Source organism: Myiozetetes cayanensis, unplaced genomic scaffold, assembly GCF_022539395.1.
Source record: "Myiozetetes cayanensis isolate MyiCay16 unplaced genomic scaffold, myiCay2020 scf14, whole genome shotgun sequence".
Lineage (NCBI taxonomy): Eukaryota > Metazoa > Chordata > Aves > Passeriformes > Tyrannidae > Myiozetetes > Myiozetetes cayanensis.
In genome coordinates this window covers 3669366-3687590 of record NW_026087048.1, presented here as the reverse complement: position 1 = coordinate 3687590, position 18225 = coordinate 3669366, and the positions used below count along the sequence as shown (strand labels likewise).

The window sequence follows — 18225 nt, the reverse complement described above, 5'->3', positions numbered from 1 at the left end:
ATTTCCCAGTGGAATAAGACCAGCAAGAAACTTAAGAAACTTTCAGATAAGCATTTATTGGCTTAGAAATATTGTGTGATTTCTATTAAAGCACACGGCTGCATTCCATACAAGTACAAACAAGCAGGAATTGCTGCTCTATTTGCCATGAGGCTTCATCTTCCACTGGCTAAAGCAGAATGCAGCATAAGGCACCTCCTGCAGTCCTCAAATCCTTGTTCCTTTAATTAGTCTGGATATAGAAATCTATTGCTTGATAAGGAAAAAACCCTATTAATTAAAAAAAGCAGCAAATGCACAGTTAGTCTGAAAGCCAGAAGTGTCCTACTGTTCCTCTGTCCTTCCCGTCCCTTTTTCCCAGTCCTTTGATATTTTCCAGGCTTTGTGTTAGGAGTTCAGTTAATATCTCAATTTGGGAGCAGCACTGCTTATGGACATGTTTATTTTTCCTAGCAGTCTGCCACCAAGGATTGGTAGAAACACTCGGGAATTCACTTCATGAGTTAACATTCAAGGAATTCAGGTGTGTGGGTGCACACAGGACAGGTCCTCTTCATGTGGGTTCTGGTGCAAACTTGAGAGCCCTTCAGAAGGCACCTGGAGCAATGGGAAGCACCTATTCCCGTTGGCACAAAGAGCTGAAGGCTTTGGAAAACAGGCTTTCACCCTGGGAGATAAGGCTGGTCAGGTTTCTCTGAGGTTTGTTTATATTTGAATGAGGGGAGTTGTCCATCGCAGCTCCAGCTCAGGGCAGAGAACATCCCACCAACATCCCACCCTGCTTCTCCCACCCCCAAGGATCCTCCTCCCCACCACAGGGCTGCGACCCCCCTGGATCTCTCCAAGAGGCATGAGTGCTGGACCTCTGGTGAGCATCCATGTGGGAAAGGGTGACGGAGCTGGCTCCAGGAGCTGCGAAGAGCCCAACAAAGGCAGCTTTATCCCACCCTGCTCCCATCTCCATGAGAGGAACAAGCCTCCAGTGAAGCAACACAACAAGGGGCTGTGCCTTATCAAAAGCAGGCTAAGTGTCTGACGCTGAGGGCTGGCTTTCTTCTGCAAGGCAGCACTTCTGGTGGCTTATGGAGAGCTTTTCCCGGGAAAACGCTGCTTGATCTGGAAACATTCGCACTTCTTGTACTTCATGGTCAGTCCGTACTGAGGGGTGATGTCCACCTCCTCCCCAGGGCGGAGGCTGAACTCCAGCTGCTGCAGCAGGGTGGTCAGGAAGAGGAAGATCTCCCACCGGCCGATGGTCTCCCCAATGCATCGCCGCTTCCCCAGGCCAAAAGTCAACACCTTTTCACTCTCTGTCCTGTTTATCTCGGTCCCCTCAGGGTTGAGGAACCGCTCGGGGTTGAAGGCTGAGGGTTCCTTCCAAAGGTTCCTGGGGCAGGAAAGAGACACGCCTGAGGATACTGTTTTATCGCAGAATCACAGAATGGTTTGGAAACCTTAAAGGTCATCTTGTTCCACCCCCCCGCCAAGGGCAGGGACACCTTCCACTATGCCAGGTTGCTCCAAGCCCTGTCCAACCTGGCTGTGAACACTTCCAGGGATGGGGCAGCCACAGCTTCTCTGGGCAACCTGTGCTGGGCCCTCACCACCCTCACAGAGAAGACCTTCTTGGCAATATCCCATCTAACCCTGCCCTCTGGCAGTGGGAAGCCATTCCCCCTTGTCCTGTCCCTCCAGGCTCTTGTCCAAAGTGCCTCTCCAGCTTTATTGGAGGTCCTTTAGGCACTGGAAGGGGCTTTAAGGTCTCCCCAGAGCCTTCTCTTCTCCAGGTGAACAACCCCAGATCTCCCAGCCTGCCTCCAGGGCAGAGGGGCTCCAAACCTTGGGGCATCATGACAGTTTTCACCCACTGTGATGGGGTCAGTGACCAAAAAAATCTTCTTGTAGAGGGAAGCTTTGCAGTGCTGTCTCATTCCACCACCCAAAAATAAAACCTCTGGCAAGCTCTATTCCTGATCTAAAATGCCAACTCTGTGTCAGACTCCATCAGCTCAGTCTATTGAAACCTCTGTTCCAAGCTCAGATTGTGTTTGCCTGTGCAGATACTGGAGATGGATTTAATTCTGCATGCAACCACCACAGACCCTGCAGTTTCAACACAGAAACCAGTCAGCAGCCCTTCAGAAAGCAAGGATGGAGACCAGAGGGCTTCCTCTTTTTGAATCCTCCCAGTAAAACTTCCCAGTGTGTCCCAGCTTGGCTGCTGGGAGGTGCCAGGTGGGATTTAACAGTGCCTTAGCTGAGAATTTCTGCTTGGATATGGGGAATCCTCTCTGCCCTAGAGACAGCATTCCCATTTCATGCTCACCAGAGCAGCAGGAGCAGAAGGAATATTGGCAGGTTTCTGTGCTGCTGGGGTATTTGAATACAAATATCTTGAGTTTCTGATCCAAAATACCTGGTCTGGGAACCACCTTCTGTATCAAGCCTTGATCAGCTTACTCCCCACCAAGAGGGTCTCTACTGGGGAGCAGTGGAGAGACAAGATGGGACTTTGGTTTCCAGACCCCCTTTAATTCCCAAAACTGTTCATCAGCAATCACAACACAAGCCTATTGAGTTTACTAAGAGTCACGTCATGACATTTTGCTCCCTTAAAGAGGGAACCAGGCCATTCCCATTGAGCACATCCAAAGCCATCAACCCAGATCACAAGATCTGCTTGGCAGGAGGATCTACTGATTCCTGATTGTCCAGCAGCCTGAGCTTCCAGCCCTTGTCCTGTGCATCGAGGGCATCATCACATAAACTGGGTAAGCCCTGGCACTGGGGAGCTGTGGAACCTGGACCAGCTCCACGCCCAGGAGAGCCAAGGCTGAGCTCAGCATCAAATCCACGTGATTTTTGGTTCTGTCTGCCTTTTCCTTCGTGATCCTTTCATCTTTTGTCATAAGGATTAGAGTAATCCTAACACCAAGAAAACCCATGGCAGCCCAGATGAACACAGGGATTTGGAATACTCACTCATCATGATTCACTTGCCACTGGTTGATAAACACACAGGTGTTCTTGGGGATGTAGTAGCCATTCAGCACTGTCGCTTTTGTTGTGCTGAAGGAAACATGGGTGGGAAGAGAAGTTAGAGGAGACCCACAGCGTCATGACAAATCAAAGCCTGGCAAGTCCTTCATTACCCTATTTTTGCTCTTAGGACTGGCTAGAAAATACCACAGATTGTCTTTTGGGAGATTAAATAGCCTGGCCGTACTGTCCTCAAGCAGAAGGATTCCAGTTTCATTTCACAGCTCATGCCAGATGAGTTGTGATGTGGTCTCTCCCAAGACAGGAGGAAGTTATAAATCCAGGTGTGTCTACCATCCCTCTGCTAGCAAAGATTTTGGAGCGTAACTACCCTCAAAGCAAAGGATTCAACCCCAGAATGTCAGCAAGCTGGAATACTTCCCCCTAGCAGGAATCAATTCCCAGGCAATGATCTGCCTAAATGGAACCTCCCAGAAAAAACACTCCAAAAAAAAAATACAAACAAAAAAAAAGGTGTCAGCTGCTCCAGCCCATACCTGTGTGGGATGGTGAAAGGCATGAAGGAAGAGTGCCTGAACATCTCCAGGATAAAGGCTTCTGTGTAGGGCAGCGTGCCCCGGTCCGACAGCCGTGGTCTCCTCTCCCGGCCGATGGTCTGGTCTGTGGGAGGTAGAGTAGAGGAAGAAGGTTGGGACCAGTGCTGACCAGAGAGGTTTTGGTCCCAGAGGAAGGTGGTTCGTGGACTCACCTAGTTCTTTCTGGATCTTCTTCTGGATGTCGGGGTACAAGGCAGCGTACATGAGGCTCCAGGATAAGGCAGTTGTCACAGTGTCAAAGCCTGGATGGACGTGGAAAAGGCATTTAGTCACCAGAAGAGGACAGGTGAGTGGGAGTTACAGATCCCACCACTCCAGATGTTTGCCATAGAGTGATTTCCCCGTCAGCTGTCACTGAAAAGCTCTGGCCACTGCTAAGGAGTGCACCCAAGGGATCAACAGCATCTCCACACACCCAAACATGGCCAAGGTCTCACACCAACAGCTTCACCTCCCCCTTCAGCCTCCAGCACCATGGCTTTACTCTCAGAAACATTCTCACCTGCCCCAAAGAGGTCGTTGACAATGTTGATGATCTTCTCATTGGAGAGCTGGCCATGGGTATCCTCCCCAACACTCTTCTCCTGGCAGTGCTCAATCAGCGAGTCCGTGATGTCCCGGATGTGCTCCTGGGGAAGAGCTGGTGGCTCAGGAACATCACAGACACATAGGGATGGGGAAACATCCCCCAACTAGTGCTGGCTCCCAGAGAACAGATCGGAGTGCTCCAAGCAGCTTTCCTGGGCGAGGTGGGGGAATGAGGGTGTACCCTCTTCCCCACTTTCCCAGGCAGCATCTCTAGCAGTTACATCTCCACCCACATCAAATGGCATCCAAGCTCTTACCTTATCAAAGCTGGTGTAATGCTCCTGCACAATCTTTTGCACAAAGATGCTGAATCGCCTGTTGATGTCCTTAAAGAGCTCCATGGCATGGCTGGGAAGGTACCGGAGCAAGGGGATGAAGTCAGCAGGGTGGCCAGCACCAGCCACATCCCCAAATTCATTGCCTAGGTTCACCACGCTGAGCAGCTCCTGGTCACTGTGCTCGTAGCGCTTGCCAAAGCACATGGCACAGATGACATTGGCCACCGACACCACCAGGTACTGGTTAAGGTCAAAGCTCTTCTTCTCCTCCATCACCTGCAGGAACTTGGCGACCAGGTACTCAGCCTCCTTGGAGACGTGCTCCTCCAGCAGGCAGGTGGAGGAGGAGGTGGGGCTGGGGGCAATGGAGAAGGTCCTCAGGGCACTCTGGGCCAGCTTCCTGCGGGCTTTCCACACCTCCCCAGAGTCGGGGCTGAAGGCCAGGCTCTGTCCATTCGAAATGTACTGGAAGCTGTGGAGGTCGGGGCGCCCCTTGAAGTCCTCTCCTTGCTTCACCAGGGCTTGCCTGATGGTCTCCAGCCCACTCAGCACCAGCACAGGCCGCATGCCAATCCTGACCTCCATCACATCCCCATACTTCTGGCTCAGCTTGGTCAGGGCCAGGTGCGTGTCCTTCTGCAGCTCCAGCACATTCCCGAGGATGGGATAGCCCCTGGGTCCCGGGGGGCTCTTCAGCCCCTTGGGCACGTGCTGCTGGAGGGACTGCAGCAGCAGGAAGACCAGGCAGAAGACAGCAGCCACGAGGAGCACCTCGGTGGCTGAGATGAGCCCTTGGCTCCCCACCGGCAGCATCGCAGCCTTCACCATTGCTGCCAGCAGGTAGAAACCCTAAAGAAGTGAACCAGAGTGTGGGCAAGGGCTGGCATCAGCAAAGGGCTGAGTCCTGTGGATGTTCCTGATGCTGAGACAGGGCACCCAGAGCCCTGAAACAGCTCAGGCTGACAGACCTGCCCATGCAGCACTGGGGGTTTCAAGGGGCAGAAGTTGGAGACCTGGAAAGACTCCAAACACAGTCACCCATCGCTAAAAGGGAGACCTCAGCCCCCCAGAGCCTTCACACTCCTTCCCCCAGAGAAGACCTTTAGACTGGCAGGCAGAATTCTTAGTAATAAATCAAAGAGAGGCAGGTCCATGAAGCACCGCTAGGTTCAGACACTTTTAGTAGTGACTGCACAGGACTGTTGGCAGGAGAGCTGGGCTTCACTTCTGACCCACAGGTGCTGCAATTTTCTGCACTTTAGGAAACACCTTGAATTAAAAAGCAGGTTTTTTTGTTAGCCAGGATTGGAAGGAATAGATCCCACAGCTTTTTCCTCTGCATGCCAGGGAAGCGAAGGTGCCCTCTTAATCACAGGACCTCTTTTTTCTCCTGCAAAGTGTTTTACAGTCCACTTGACTAGAGGAGAGCTGATCCTGATTTGAGTCACCCTAGCCTCTGCTTGCCAGCAAACTAATCACAGCATTGCCAGGAACCTTTCCAAAGTCTGATGGCCACAAAAGATAACCATGGCTGTAGCAGGGGGCCGGCAGGATTAGTGCACCCTGCTCCCAGCTCTGTCCAAAATGATGGAATCATAGAATACCTCAAGTTGGAAGGGACCCATAAGGATCATCGAGTACAATTCCGAGGTCCTCACAGCACTAAATCCTTCAGAAAACCCCAAGCAGGTGTGGGAAGAGGTTGAGTGTAAAATCCCACCTCCCCTAGGGCTTGGCAGGGTGCTGTAGCACCCCACGGGACACCAGTGGAGTGATGATTCTGGGGGGCTGTGGGGGCCCGTGCACCGCAGTGGGTGCAGCCTAGCTGAGACCCCCTCCCAGTCCACGGCAGTGGAAAGACCCGTGAGGGGACAATTTCCTCCAGGACCCTCAAGAAACCACCTACGGATAGGCTGGGGAAGGATGATGCGGGAGATATAGGGGAGCGGAAAGTGAGGACAGCCCACGTCGGGGCTGTCCATCACTTGGGGGTGCCTCGGGGGAGCTGGAAGCGGCCCCCCGACACCTCTCCATCGTTATTCAGAGCTCTCCGGGTACTCACCTCGGTGCGGAGCGGGGCGGCGAAGGGGCCCGATCCCGCGGCAGGTGCCCGCTCCCTCCGGCTCCTGCTTTTTATGCATCGCCCCATGCTCTGATTGGTCCGGCCGCCTCCCGTCACGTGACCCCCAACTCCCCAAGAACTCCCCGGACCCCCCCACGCCCCCCTCTCTCTCCCCGGGGGTTCCCCCCACGCGTGGAGTGCGGGATCCCCGCTCCCCCGCGCATCCCTGGAGGGGAGGCTGGGAGGTCGGCGGTGGGAGGAAGAAGGAGGGAGTAAGGGTCCCAGTGGGTCGTGGCGTGGGGGTGGGGGGTGGAGGGGTGTCGGTGCCGCCCGTGGGTTCCAACCCGGGGCGGGCATCGCGTGCGAAGCGGGCGGGATGTTTGGGCAAACCCGCACCGCCCCGGTCACTCCAGTCACGCTACCGGCAGGATCTTAAAGGCGCCGGTCCCGCGCCCCGCTGCTCCCCACGACCCCGCCGGGGGGCGCCCCGGCTCCCCTCGCCCCCCCCAAACCCGCAGGGTTCCATACACACGCACTCGCGCTCCCTGCCTCGCTGCCCGCAGCACCGGGATATCTCCGGTGTCCGGAGCCGCGGGGCGAGCGGGAGCGTGGGAAAACCGCTCCGGAACGCGAGGTGCGGGGCAGGAGCGGGGGGGATTGGGGTATTCACCCCTCCACGGGGCTCCGCGAACACGTGGGGATGAGCGTGGACCCTCCCACCGCGGGGCTTAAGCGATCACACCCCTCCGCGGGGGCTTTGCTCATCCCGCCGCCGGTGTTCCCGGTAAAGCAGAAGCGGGGGTCACCGGCCCCGTGCGTCTCCCCCCACTCTACGCTGCGGGACCTCCTCGCAGCCCCATCGGGTCCCCGTACGGAAGAGGCGGCGATGGCGCCTCGGGGGTCACGGCCCCGGCTGCCCCGGCCCGGTTAAAGATTGCCCAGGTTCGCGTGAGAAGCCACCGTGCCCTTTGTCACCTCTGTCCCCTGGTGACGGAGCGACCCGGGGGGCGAGGTGGGGCTGGGATGGGGCAGAGGGTGCAGCCAGAGGGAATGGGTCACGTCGGGGAGGAACGCTCGGGAGTCCAAAGGGAGTATCGGGCAGAGTTTGCAGTCCCAATCCTAGGTCCCCGTGGGGTGACAGGCCAGGATCTGCCCTTCATGGAGGACAAGGGGGACCATCCCGTACCTCAAATCTCCCCCCCCCTCCACCCGTATCCTTGTTCCCAGCCCAGCTGCAAAGAGATGGGAGACATGCCAGGGGGGGTCCCACCCCGCCGGGGGGTCCCAGAGGTGGCATTAGGGACATCGCGTGCGAAGGGGCTCTGGCCAGACCCGGGAGGGCTGCCCCGGTCACTCGCAGTCACGCTATGGGTGGGTGGGGGGGAAATGGCTTTTAAAGGACCAGGGCGGTGGCCCCACGCCTGGCCCGGGGTCAAGGCGGCGCCAGAGGAGCTCAGGATCAGCTCGGAATCAGCTGCCCCCCCAGCTGTCTGGGTGTTAGGGGGAGTGGGGGGTCCCCAGCACACATCATCGGGGTCAACAGGGGTGCACCCCTCTGCCACAGGATGCTGTGTCATCTGCAAGGGGACAGCAGCCCCCTTGTCACTTGTGTCCCCCTCGAACGGACACAGTCATCCCAGCCCTTTCCAGCCACAAGGAATGAGACAGAGGGTGGTTTCCCACCCTGCAAAGAGGAGAGGTTTCAGTTGTGCCACTACAATTGTCCCCTTTTGGGGTCCAGGGGACACTGAACAGTGCTCTGACCCCCGGGAACACACTGTGGGGCATGACCACAACTGTTCCCATGGCTTGGGATGCACATAAACCTCAGGTGGGGACGCCTCCAGCACGGCAGCACCTCATCCAGCGTGCGGGGGCACCCACGCCCACGGCTTCCAGGTGTGCCCACGTCCCTCACCCGCAGGTGTGAGCGTCCACCCCATGTACCTGTGCAGCAGTGCAGGTGTGTCTCTGCACAGACAGACCACACACAGACCTTGCACGCACAGAGCATCCGTGTTCATGGACACACTCATGGACTCAAACATCCTTTGTGCTCCTTACAGACCCGTAACCCTCCTGTATGTGCACGTGCTCATGCACACACATGCCCTGCCACATGTGCACATGCCTGCAGGCGCCGTCATCCTCCTGCTCACGTCTGTCCTTGCACGCACACGCTGGCACGGCCAATCCCGTGGGGTGGCGAGCCATGGAGGGAAGTGTGGTACAGGACCCACCAGAGGCAGGGGGCTGGCAGCATTGCCCCTGCTGCTTCACAGCCAGTCCTGGGGACCCAAGGGCTCAGTGAGGGGTGGTGGCTGGGGGTAAGGATGTGTGTTTGGGGGGTGAGGCTGCCTGGCACTCAAGGCAGCAGCTCTTAACACTGTTCTCATCAGGATGCACCCTGCCCTCTCAGGGCTTGGCAGCCAGCACAGAGGAGCCAGGGAGGGCTGGGAAGGAGTGGAAGAGTGGCAGGTGGGCCCCAGGGAATGCCTTGGGGATTCCTGGTTTGACCCCAGGACCCTCCCCAGCTTCTCCAGAGCTTTGGGATATGATGGATCAGGAGAGGTGGTGGTGAGTTCCCCATCAGCACAAGGCCACCAAGGTCTGAAATGCTGCCAGGGGAAGGAGGGGGGTCCCTCAGTCCTCTACCCGCCCAACCCCATGCAGTGGATCCAGATAGATCCATAGGGCTGGGAGACAGTGCTTGTCCCAGACAAGCACTGCCCCTGCGAAGCTGCAGCCTGCCTCCCAAAAAGCATTTCCAAGGGTCTTCCTCACCAGTGAAGCTGGGGCCGGGAGGGCTGTGACATTCCTCGGAATTATCAGCAGGAATATTAGCAGCCAGGGTTTTGTAACTGTTCTTGCCAAACTTTAATGAGTGGCGTCATTGCTATTAATGAGTCCGATTAGACCAGATGTTGAAATCCTTTATTAAATATTAACTCAGCTTTTACCCGGGCCAAATTCCCACTGGAATTTTCAAAGACTGAGTGAAACTTCGGGCCAAACCTCAAAGCTCTGTCTCATTCCTGCTCATCCTAGCTGCACTTCCCGAATTTCCCCAAATTTTTGCCCCAGCTCAAGCAGCAGCCTTTCTGGCTCAAACACTTCCTGACCAGTGTCACACTGGTTTGGGGAGGATGAACTGCCTCAGCCTTGCCCTGTGGTGCCTCTTTGCCTCTCCTATCTCTCCAGTTCACCTCTTCCCCTCTGCCCCGCCACTCCTCCTCCTCACTGCCTGTTTGCCCCAGAGGAGCCAGGGGAACAGAGCCAGCTGCCTTCTCACGCAAACCTGGGCAATCGTTAACCTGAGCCTGGCTCTGCTGCTGGCCCAGATGATCCTGCCACCACCAGTCCTAGGACATGGAGGCCTTCCAGATGTTTCCCCAGGGATGGAGAGGGCTGTGGATGCGGATGCCTTGCCACAAATGCATCCCCTTGCTCACAGCCTGCAGCTCCCAACACCTGCAGAGTGGCCATGGAGGTGACAGCCCTCTCTGCATGCTGGGAACAGCCTGGTCAGCCCAGAAAAGGTTTTTGGGGAAGTGCTGGCACCCACACCCCACAGGGAAGCGATGCTGAGAGCACATGCTCCATCCTCCCCAGGGCAAGGTTTAGGGACCCCTTCTTATTCCCTATCCTAGGGACTCCTTCTTATTCCCTGTCCTAGTGCCCCACCTCTGCCTTCCCATCCCAGGCTCTAAGGCAGGCACATGCTCTGTGCAGGAGGAGAAGTCACCATTTGTGCCCCTCAGAGCCTGTTGGAGGGGAGGAAGGCTCTTCCATGACTTCTTGGGCTAGCTCCAGCCATTTGTTAATGGGTAGCTATTTCCAAGGTCATTTGTGTCCTATCTTTCTGATCACACCCAACTGTGCAACGAGGGGAGCACTTAAAGAGTCGTGTTCTTGCAGATAGCAGGAGAAGAAGGTTCAGGAGGCAGAGGACGATCCCTGCTGCTCCCCAGGGCGGGCAGCTGCCAGATACCCTCTGCCTATCTCTGCTGGGAGCCCCGCACAGTAGAACAAGCACAAGAAACTGCAGGTAGGAGACAAAATGTGTGTGTGTGTGGGTTGGAATGTGGATATAGGACTTGGAAGGTTATATTTGGGTCTCCCCTCCTGTCCTTGCCCACCCAGTGAGCCGTGTGTTCCCACATAGCAGCCCTGTGGCGTCTCCACTCCCCGTGACCCCACATGCTGGTGGCCACCCAGCAGGTACAGCCTTCTGGCTATAACTCCTCATGGATTTGGTGGTCTTGGGGTTCACTGAGGAGCTGCTGTTCCTCTCCTCCTGCTTCCCTATGCTTTGTTGAGCTGCAGGTTTTTTCTGTGCCTTATTAAAAGACAGTCTCCCCCGGGCAGGAGCCATGGCTGTGCCAGTGGGTGCTGAGGTATTCTGTTGGGGAAGGGGTGTCACTGAAGGCTCTGGGAGGCTGAGGTCTCCCTTTTAGCAATGGGTGACTGTGTTTGGAGTCTTTCCAGGTCTCCAACTTCTGCCCCTTGAAACCCCCAGTGCTGCATGGGCAGGTCTGTCAGCCTGAGCTGTTTCAGGGCTCTGGGTGCCCTGTCTCAGCATCAGGAACATCCACAGGACTCAGCCCTTTGCTGATGCCAGCCTTTGCCCACACTCTGGTTCACTTCTTTAGGGTTTCTACCTGCTGGCAGCAATGGTGAAGGCTGCGATGCTGCCGATGGGGAGCCAAGGGCTCATCTCAGCCACCGAGGTGCTCCTCGTGGCTGCTGTCTTCTGCCTGGTCTTCCTGCTGCTGCAGTCCCTCCAGCAGCACGTGCCCAAGGGGCTGAAGAGCCCCCCGGGACCCAGGGGCTATCCCATCCTCGGGAATGTGCTGGAGCTGCAGAAGGACACGCACCTGGCCCTGACCAAGCTGAGCCAGAAGTATGGGGATGTGATGGAGGTCAGGATTGGCATGCGGCCCGTGCTGGTGCTGAGTGGGCTGGAGACCATCAGGCAAGCCCTGGTGAAGCAAGGAGAGGACTTCATGGGGCGCCCCGACCTCCACAGCTTCCGCTATGTTGCAGACGGGCAGAGCCTGACCTTCAGCCCCGACTCTGGGGAGGTGTGGAAAGCCCGCAGGAAACTGGCCCAGAGTGCCCTGAGGACCTTCTCCATTGCCCCCAGCCCCACCTCCTCCTCCACCTGCCTGCTGGAGGAGCACGTCTCCAAGGAGGCTGAGTACCTGGTCGCCAAGTTCCTGCAGGTGATGGAGCAGGAGAAGAGCTTTGAGCCTTACCAGTACCTGGTGGTGTCGGTGGCCAACGTCATCTGTGCCATGTGCTTTGGCAAGCGCTACGAGCACAGTGACCAGGAACTCTTCAGCGTGGTGAATACAGCTGAGCAGTTTGATGACGTGGGTAGTAGTGGCAACCCTTCTGACTTCATCCCACTGCTCCAGTACCTTCCCAGCCGCAGGATGAAAGTATTTATAGATTACAACAAGGTCTTCGTCTCCTTCCTCCAGAAGATGGTCAAAGAACATTACCAGACCTATGACGAGGTAAGAGCTTGCAGGACTCTCTGCACCAGCGGTGTGTCCCTGCTCTCCTCCCCTCTCTAGCAAGTAGCTTTTCTTCTTGCAGCCAAGAAGCAATGGCCATTGTCTCTCTCTCCAGTCCTCTTTCTCATAGAATCCTAGAATATCATAGAATCTTGAAATCTCCTGAAGTTGGAAGGGGCCCACAAAGGTCAAGTCCAGCTCTTAGGTGGAGACAGGACACCCCCCAGAAATCCCATCATGTACCTGAGAGCATTGTCCAAATGCTCCTTGAGCTTTGGCAGCCTTAGGGCAACAACCTGGGGAGCCAGTTACAGTGCCCAACCACCCTCTAGATGAAGAACCTTCTCCTACTTTCCGACCTAAACCTCCACTGACATAGCTTCATGAGCTTCCCAGCTTCTCCTCCATTCCCTGTGTGATAGGACCAGTCTGTTGGTTGAACATCTGGTCTGTGCCTCAGGTTCCTTGGAGAACCATCTCTTTGTTTTCATAGGTGCCGTGGGAAATGGAGGATGCTCACATTACCCTGGGCTTCCCCAGCATCAGGTGGGGTTGCTCAGGGACACCTCTGCCAGTTCTGATGCATTGAGGTTGTCTTTTCTTCCTCTCAGAACAACATCCGAGACATCACCGACTCCCTCATTGAGCAGTGCCTGGAGAAAAAAGTGGAAACAAATACTGCCATGCAGATCCCTAAGGAGAAGATCGTCAACCTCGTGAACGACATCTTTGGAGCAGGTGTCTCCTCCCACCAGCCCCTCAACTCCTCAGACCCTTCCTGTTATATCTCTGTCTGACCCATCTTTGTCCAACACCAGGCACCCAGTTTGTGTCTAAGCACTTACTCTCCTGCTCATTGGTCTTCCTGGACCTTCTAGGGATGCCTTCCCAGTTTGGGAAATTAGCCCTGGAAAGAGGCTTCAGGCACAAGCGAAGGGCACGGCTTATAGCTCAGCTGAGGTTCACAAGCCAGGGTGACTTTTCCTGGCTGAGAGAAATGTCTGTGGACTGATTCACCTTTGAGTTACTCCATGGAAACTCCCCTGATTCCAGAGAAGTTATACAAACCTGACACAACCCAAAAGTGAAACAGGATGAGAGAGCAGGATATATTAGCGAGGTTTTCTGTGATAGAATGAAACCCCAAGTCTTACTGTGTGTCCAGGACATCCTCTGCCTTCTTAGCCACCCCAGACTGCTCTGTGTGACGGTTAGTCTGCAAGTCAAGATGGGTGTTGTACAGACCTCATCCACACGCTTTCCTCTTTGCCCAGGCTTTGACACCGTGACAACTGCCTTATCCTGGAGCCTCTTGTATCTTGTGACGTACCCTCACATCCAGAAGAGGATCCAGAAAGAACTGGGTAAGTCCATGAACCCCGGTCCTCCAAGGATAAAACCTGTCTGGACTGGGCTGACCCCAACCCACTCCCTCTGCTCTGTCTCCCACAGACCAGACCATTGGCCAGGAGAGGAGACCGCGGCTGTCGGACCGGGGCACGCTGCCCTACACAGAAGCCTTTATCCTGGAGGTGTTCAGGCACTCTTCCTTCCTGCCTTTCACCATCCCACACAGGTACTGGCTGAGCTTGCAGGGAAGGTCTAGGGACGAGGTGGTCTTGAGGCATTTTGTTACGGCTCACGGGGAACACAACTGCCCCTCACAAAACCATCCCTCTGGGACACATCCTTCCTTCAGCGCTATCAGGAGCAAACTAACAGTCCCCTGAGGATGCAGAAGAATCTTTTGGCTTCCCAAACTCTCCGTCTTTTCTCTCCCCAGCACAACTAAGGACACGGTGTTGAATGGCTACTACATCCCAAAGGACCGCTGCGTGTTTATCAACCAGTGGCAAGTGAATCATGACGAGTAAGTACCCTGTGAGGCAGAAAGCCCCCTCAGTGACAAATAGGACCCTTCCTGCACAGTTTTCTTCCTGGGCAGGAGTGGGGTCAACCTTCTCGAAGAGAAAAGGGAGCAGGTGGGGGACCTACTGAATTCAGGGATTTTCTTCTTGACAGTTCCCGCCTTCCAATGTCCCACCTACTCCTGTGGCCAGGAGAAACCATCTCAACACCTGATGTTTTCCCTTTCAGGAAACTTTGGAAGGATCCAGAAGCCTTCAACCCAGAGCGTTTTCTCAGTGCTGATGGAACCAAAGTGAACAAAGAAGATGGGGAGAAGGTGCTGGTTTTTGGCCTGGGGAAAAGGAGGTGCATTGGGGAGCCCATTGCCAGGTGGCAGGTCTTCCTGTTCCTGTCCACCTTGCTCCAGCAGCTGGAGTTCAGTGTCTGCAATGGCAAGAAGGTGGACATGACCCCAACCTATGGACTGATTATGAGGCACAAAAGGTGTGAACACTTCCAGGTCAAGCAGCGCTTCCCCACAAGAGCAGAAACTGAGCAGTGGGATCAGACATCACCAGGGGGCAAAGACCTGAGTGTCCTTGCAGCAAAGCTGGGTCTGGTGCAACTTTACAGGACAATGTAATAAACTGAAAACATTGAAACTCCTGTTTTATCTGGTTCAATTTGTAACATTTCTTGCCTTTTTCCAGTGTTTCCAGTGTTGGATATTCCATTAAGTGTTGGCCATTCCACCACATTTAATCTTAGATTGTATCCTTTTAGAATCACTTGTTGAGAGTTGAAGGACAGCAAACCCATGCCATAATTAGTACTTAAGAAGCATAGAATTATAGAATTGCTTAGGTTGGAAGAGACTTTAGTATCATCAAGTCCAACCCCAGCACTGCCAACACCACCACTGATCCATGTCCCCAAGTGCCACATCCACATGTCCTTTGAACCCCTCCAGGGATGGTGGATCCACCAGCACCCTGGGCAGCCTGTGCCATGGTTTGACCACCTTTTTGGTGAAGAAATTTTTTTCAATATCCAGTCTAAAGCTCCCATGGTGCAACTTGGGGCTTCAGCCACCTCCTTTGCCATGGCCACTGCAGGCCCTGAAGGACACAAGGAAGGACGTCTTCACCCCTTGCGAAAAAGGAAGGTCAAACTACTGGTGTTCTAGACTGGAGTAAGGGTTTTTTCACAGCAGGAAGAGAATGAGAACAGGAATTCCTCCAACTCAAACCCAAAAGTTTACATTGGCTGCCAGTCAATCCATGCCAGTAGAGCCAGATGCCTCCTTTCTCCAACTTGCACGCAAAGCCATCTTAGCCAAACCACTACCTGGCAAGCAACGATATGGGAACAAGTACAACCATCCAGTGCAACACACTCTGCTCTTGAACTCATTTCCGTGGGAGGCATCTGCTTTCATAGCCCCAGACCCTGACCAGTGAGAGCTCCTTTGGTGTCCAAATACTGATCACTCGTCACATATTGCACAAAAACTTCCAAGAAGAGGCAGAAATGAAAGCATGTTGGGGAAGAAAACAGGGAAACCAATTGCCCAAGACTTCAGCTTGTTCAGACCCGCTAAGCACACCTGAGTGAAAAGGAGTAACTCTGTGTGTCCGGGTCCTGTTTGGTCACCAGTTTGTGATGAAACACTGATGTGATGCAGCCACAGAGCCACGTGAATTCACTGAACCAGCACAGGCAGCTTCACTCTGTGTCACACCAATTTTGTCTTCACCACTTGAAGCCATAATGCCAATACTTTAGGAGAAGAAAGGGTGAGGACCGGGAGGTCCGAAGCACGGTTTGTGCTGCCGGCTATCAGAGGCCTCAGAAGAAAAGCAGAAGGATGCTTTAGGGCAACTCATGAGGTCCACCAGCCAAATGACATCTCCACTACTTATGACAAGGACCGTAGGTCAAGGCAATGGAGTCACAAACCCACTTTCCACAAGGGACATTCCAAAGCCAGTATTCACCTACTGCAGCAGAAGGTGGGACCATCCTGGAGGCGAATCTCAGTGCCTAATTTGGGGACTCAGAAGAGCAGCAGGACTGCCAGGGACTCATCAGCAGCGTGCCATGGCATCCCTGTGAAGTGGAGGGGCTCGCAGGGACTTGGCCCAAGGACTCTACTACAGTGGGAACTTGCAGTGCTGGTCCAGGTCTGGGACCACAGGCCTCATTTGCTGGAACCATTGCGTGACTCTCTTGCCCTGAAGGCTGGCTGGGTTTGCTGATAAGGCCGCAATAAGCAAGAGCAGATATAAATAACAGTGGGAATTTTTTCTCCCCCTTTGGAGAGGGCAGTTTTATAGCCCTGGGGCAGATAAGCAGCTTAATATTAACATTAGTGGGGTGGAACAGCCTCTTGCTGGTAGAAGGTCTCTCACATTTATCGAGGGCTGATTAAGTCACCCCTGTGTCAGGATGAGGGAAGGGGAAGGGAAGAGGCCTGAGGGGAGAGAAATGGGCAGGTAATTATCCTTCCTCACACAGCCCTTCTCTTCGTGGGGCTTCATGTCAGAGGTGAAGCATCACACTTTTTAACACCCATCTACATTTAGCACCTCTGCCTCTCTTGATGCCAATGGACACATCCCATGTTGCTGTGGAAGACCTCTCCAAGCATCTCGCCCAGGCAGGAGGAACTCCTGGGACTTTGGTCTGATATCCCTTGGACATCCCATCCAACCGCCTAGTGACCCCAGGTGAGGTCCCAGTTTTCCTGCTGGTGTTCATAAAAGAATAGAATAGAATCTCCTGAGTTGGGAGGGACCCACAAGGATCACTGAGTCCAGCTTCTGGCCCTGCACAAGGCAACCCCAAGAATCCCACCATGTGCCTGAGAGCATTGTCCAAATGACCCTTGAGCTCTGGCAGGCTTGAGGCCCTGACCACTGCCCTGGGGAGTCTGTTCCAGTGCCTAACCATCCTCTGGGAGAAGAAACTTTTCCTGACATCCAACCTAAACCTTCCCTTTTCATCATCACTGCCACGAAAGCCTCAGTTGCTCACAGTAAGTAAGGGAATCCATCTCCCCTATCTTTGCTTGCCCCTAATGACCTTCCTCAATTAAGCCCTCCAATTACTCCCTGGGTAGCCTGCAAGTGCCACAGTTCCTTTACTGGAACTGGGGGCAGTGATAAGCCAGGGAAGCTTTGATCCCTCCATGGTCAGTTGCTTTTATGGTAGGTTTTAAAATGAGTCATGAGATCAGTCACAGCAACAGGGCTCCAGCTCCTGTTTCAAAGTGGAGCAATGCTTCCAGCACCCTCATTCCCAAAGGAAAAGATTCAGGCAGACTCATGTCTTCTCCCTCAAGCTGAGACACCTGCTGATACCAGCATTCAGGCTGGTGGCATCTGCTTGCTGGGAAAACCGGTTTCAGCCCCAAAATGGGCCAGATGTACCACTTGTGACTCTTCCTCATGGATGGAAGGAAGAGAGGAATTGCTCCAACACTTCATGACCCTCCTGATTAAAAATAAATGCTGCATTTCCAATTTCTTTCCTTTTGCTGTTTGAGATCTGTTATCAGGCATCATCTCCCTGTGGGGATTAACACTTGTGTGTCTCACTTTTGCTGCTTGTCTCCACCACTGGCGACAGAGGAAAACCCCCCAACACCATCTTTCTCATTGCATCTCCACTGGGATAGAGCTGGGACCTCCCATACCTTGAACCGGTTACTGGTTATGCCTTTTTGTGGAAAAAAATCTCTGCTCAGCCTTCATGAGCAGCTTCCAGGGTGCTGGAGGTGGTGGGACCTTCCCCTGGTGAAATTTCCTCCGTGGTGTTTTTGGGAAGATGCTAGTTCTCTGCTCCATCCAGGTTGGACCTGTGGATGGAGCAGAGTTAAGACAATGGAGCTGGACACATAAAACATGGTACATATCTCTGCTGCATTGCTATGGGGGCTCCCAAATCAGTGTGAACCCTTCTTCCTCCTCCCAGCCCTCCCCTCCCTCTTCCCTGTGGAGAGGAGGCAGCTTTGGGGCTGATCGACTGCCCTTTGCCATTAGAAGTACAAGGTACCTTTGAATCAGAGGACATGAAGGCAGGTAAGGATGGAGTTTGTTCCCTGGCTGAGAAGGGAACAGCAGAGACGCAGAGATAACTGCTCCTTTGCATGCAAAGTGCTGCTCAGGAAAAGCTCAAGGCTCCCAGGAATTTCCTCAAGCCTGGCTGTACACTCCCTCTGATTTTTCACTCATGATTTTCCATGGGGGAAAGGAAAAAGGGAGATGGGAGCAGGCCCTATAGAACTGGGGGCCACCAGGTCCCACAAGCACTGGCAGCATGAGCCACAA

At 54.3% G+C, this 18225-nt stretch overlaps 2 protein-coding genes across 2 annotated transcripts; one reads left to right on the top strand and one right to left on the bottom strand.

The window, feature by feature from the left end:
- Positions 1–203: 203 nt before the first annotated feature.
- LOC126636660 (cytochrome P450 1A4-like) lies at positions 204–6611 on the bottom strand. The gene is made up of 7 exons (XM_050309075.1): positions 6525–6611; positions 4442–5311; positions 4099–4225; positions 3749–3838; positions 3537–3660; positions 2983–3069; positions 204–1387 (listed from the first exon to the last, which is right to left on the bottom strand). The coding sequence occupies exons 1-7, from the start codon at positions 6609–6611 to the stop codon at positions 1081–1083; spliced, it is 1692 nt and encodes a 563-aa protein (XP_050165032.1). The 3' UTR covers positions 204–1080.
- Positions 6612–10407: 3796 nt separating this feature from the next.
- On the top strand, positions 10408–14560 carry LOC126636958 (cytochrome P450 1A5-like). The gene is made up of 7 exons (XM_050309749.1): positions 10408–10572; positions 11177–12046; positions 12658–12784; positions 13321–13410; positions 13499–13622; positions 13830–13916; positions 14144–14560. Exons 2-7 carry the CDS (start codon positions 11198–11200, stop codon positions 14535–14537), a joined length of 1671 nt encoding a protein of 556 aa, XP_050165706.1. The 5' UTR covers positions 10408–10572; positions 11177–11197; the 3' UTR covers positions 14538–14560.
- Positions 14561–18225: the final 3665 nt, after the last annotated feature.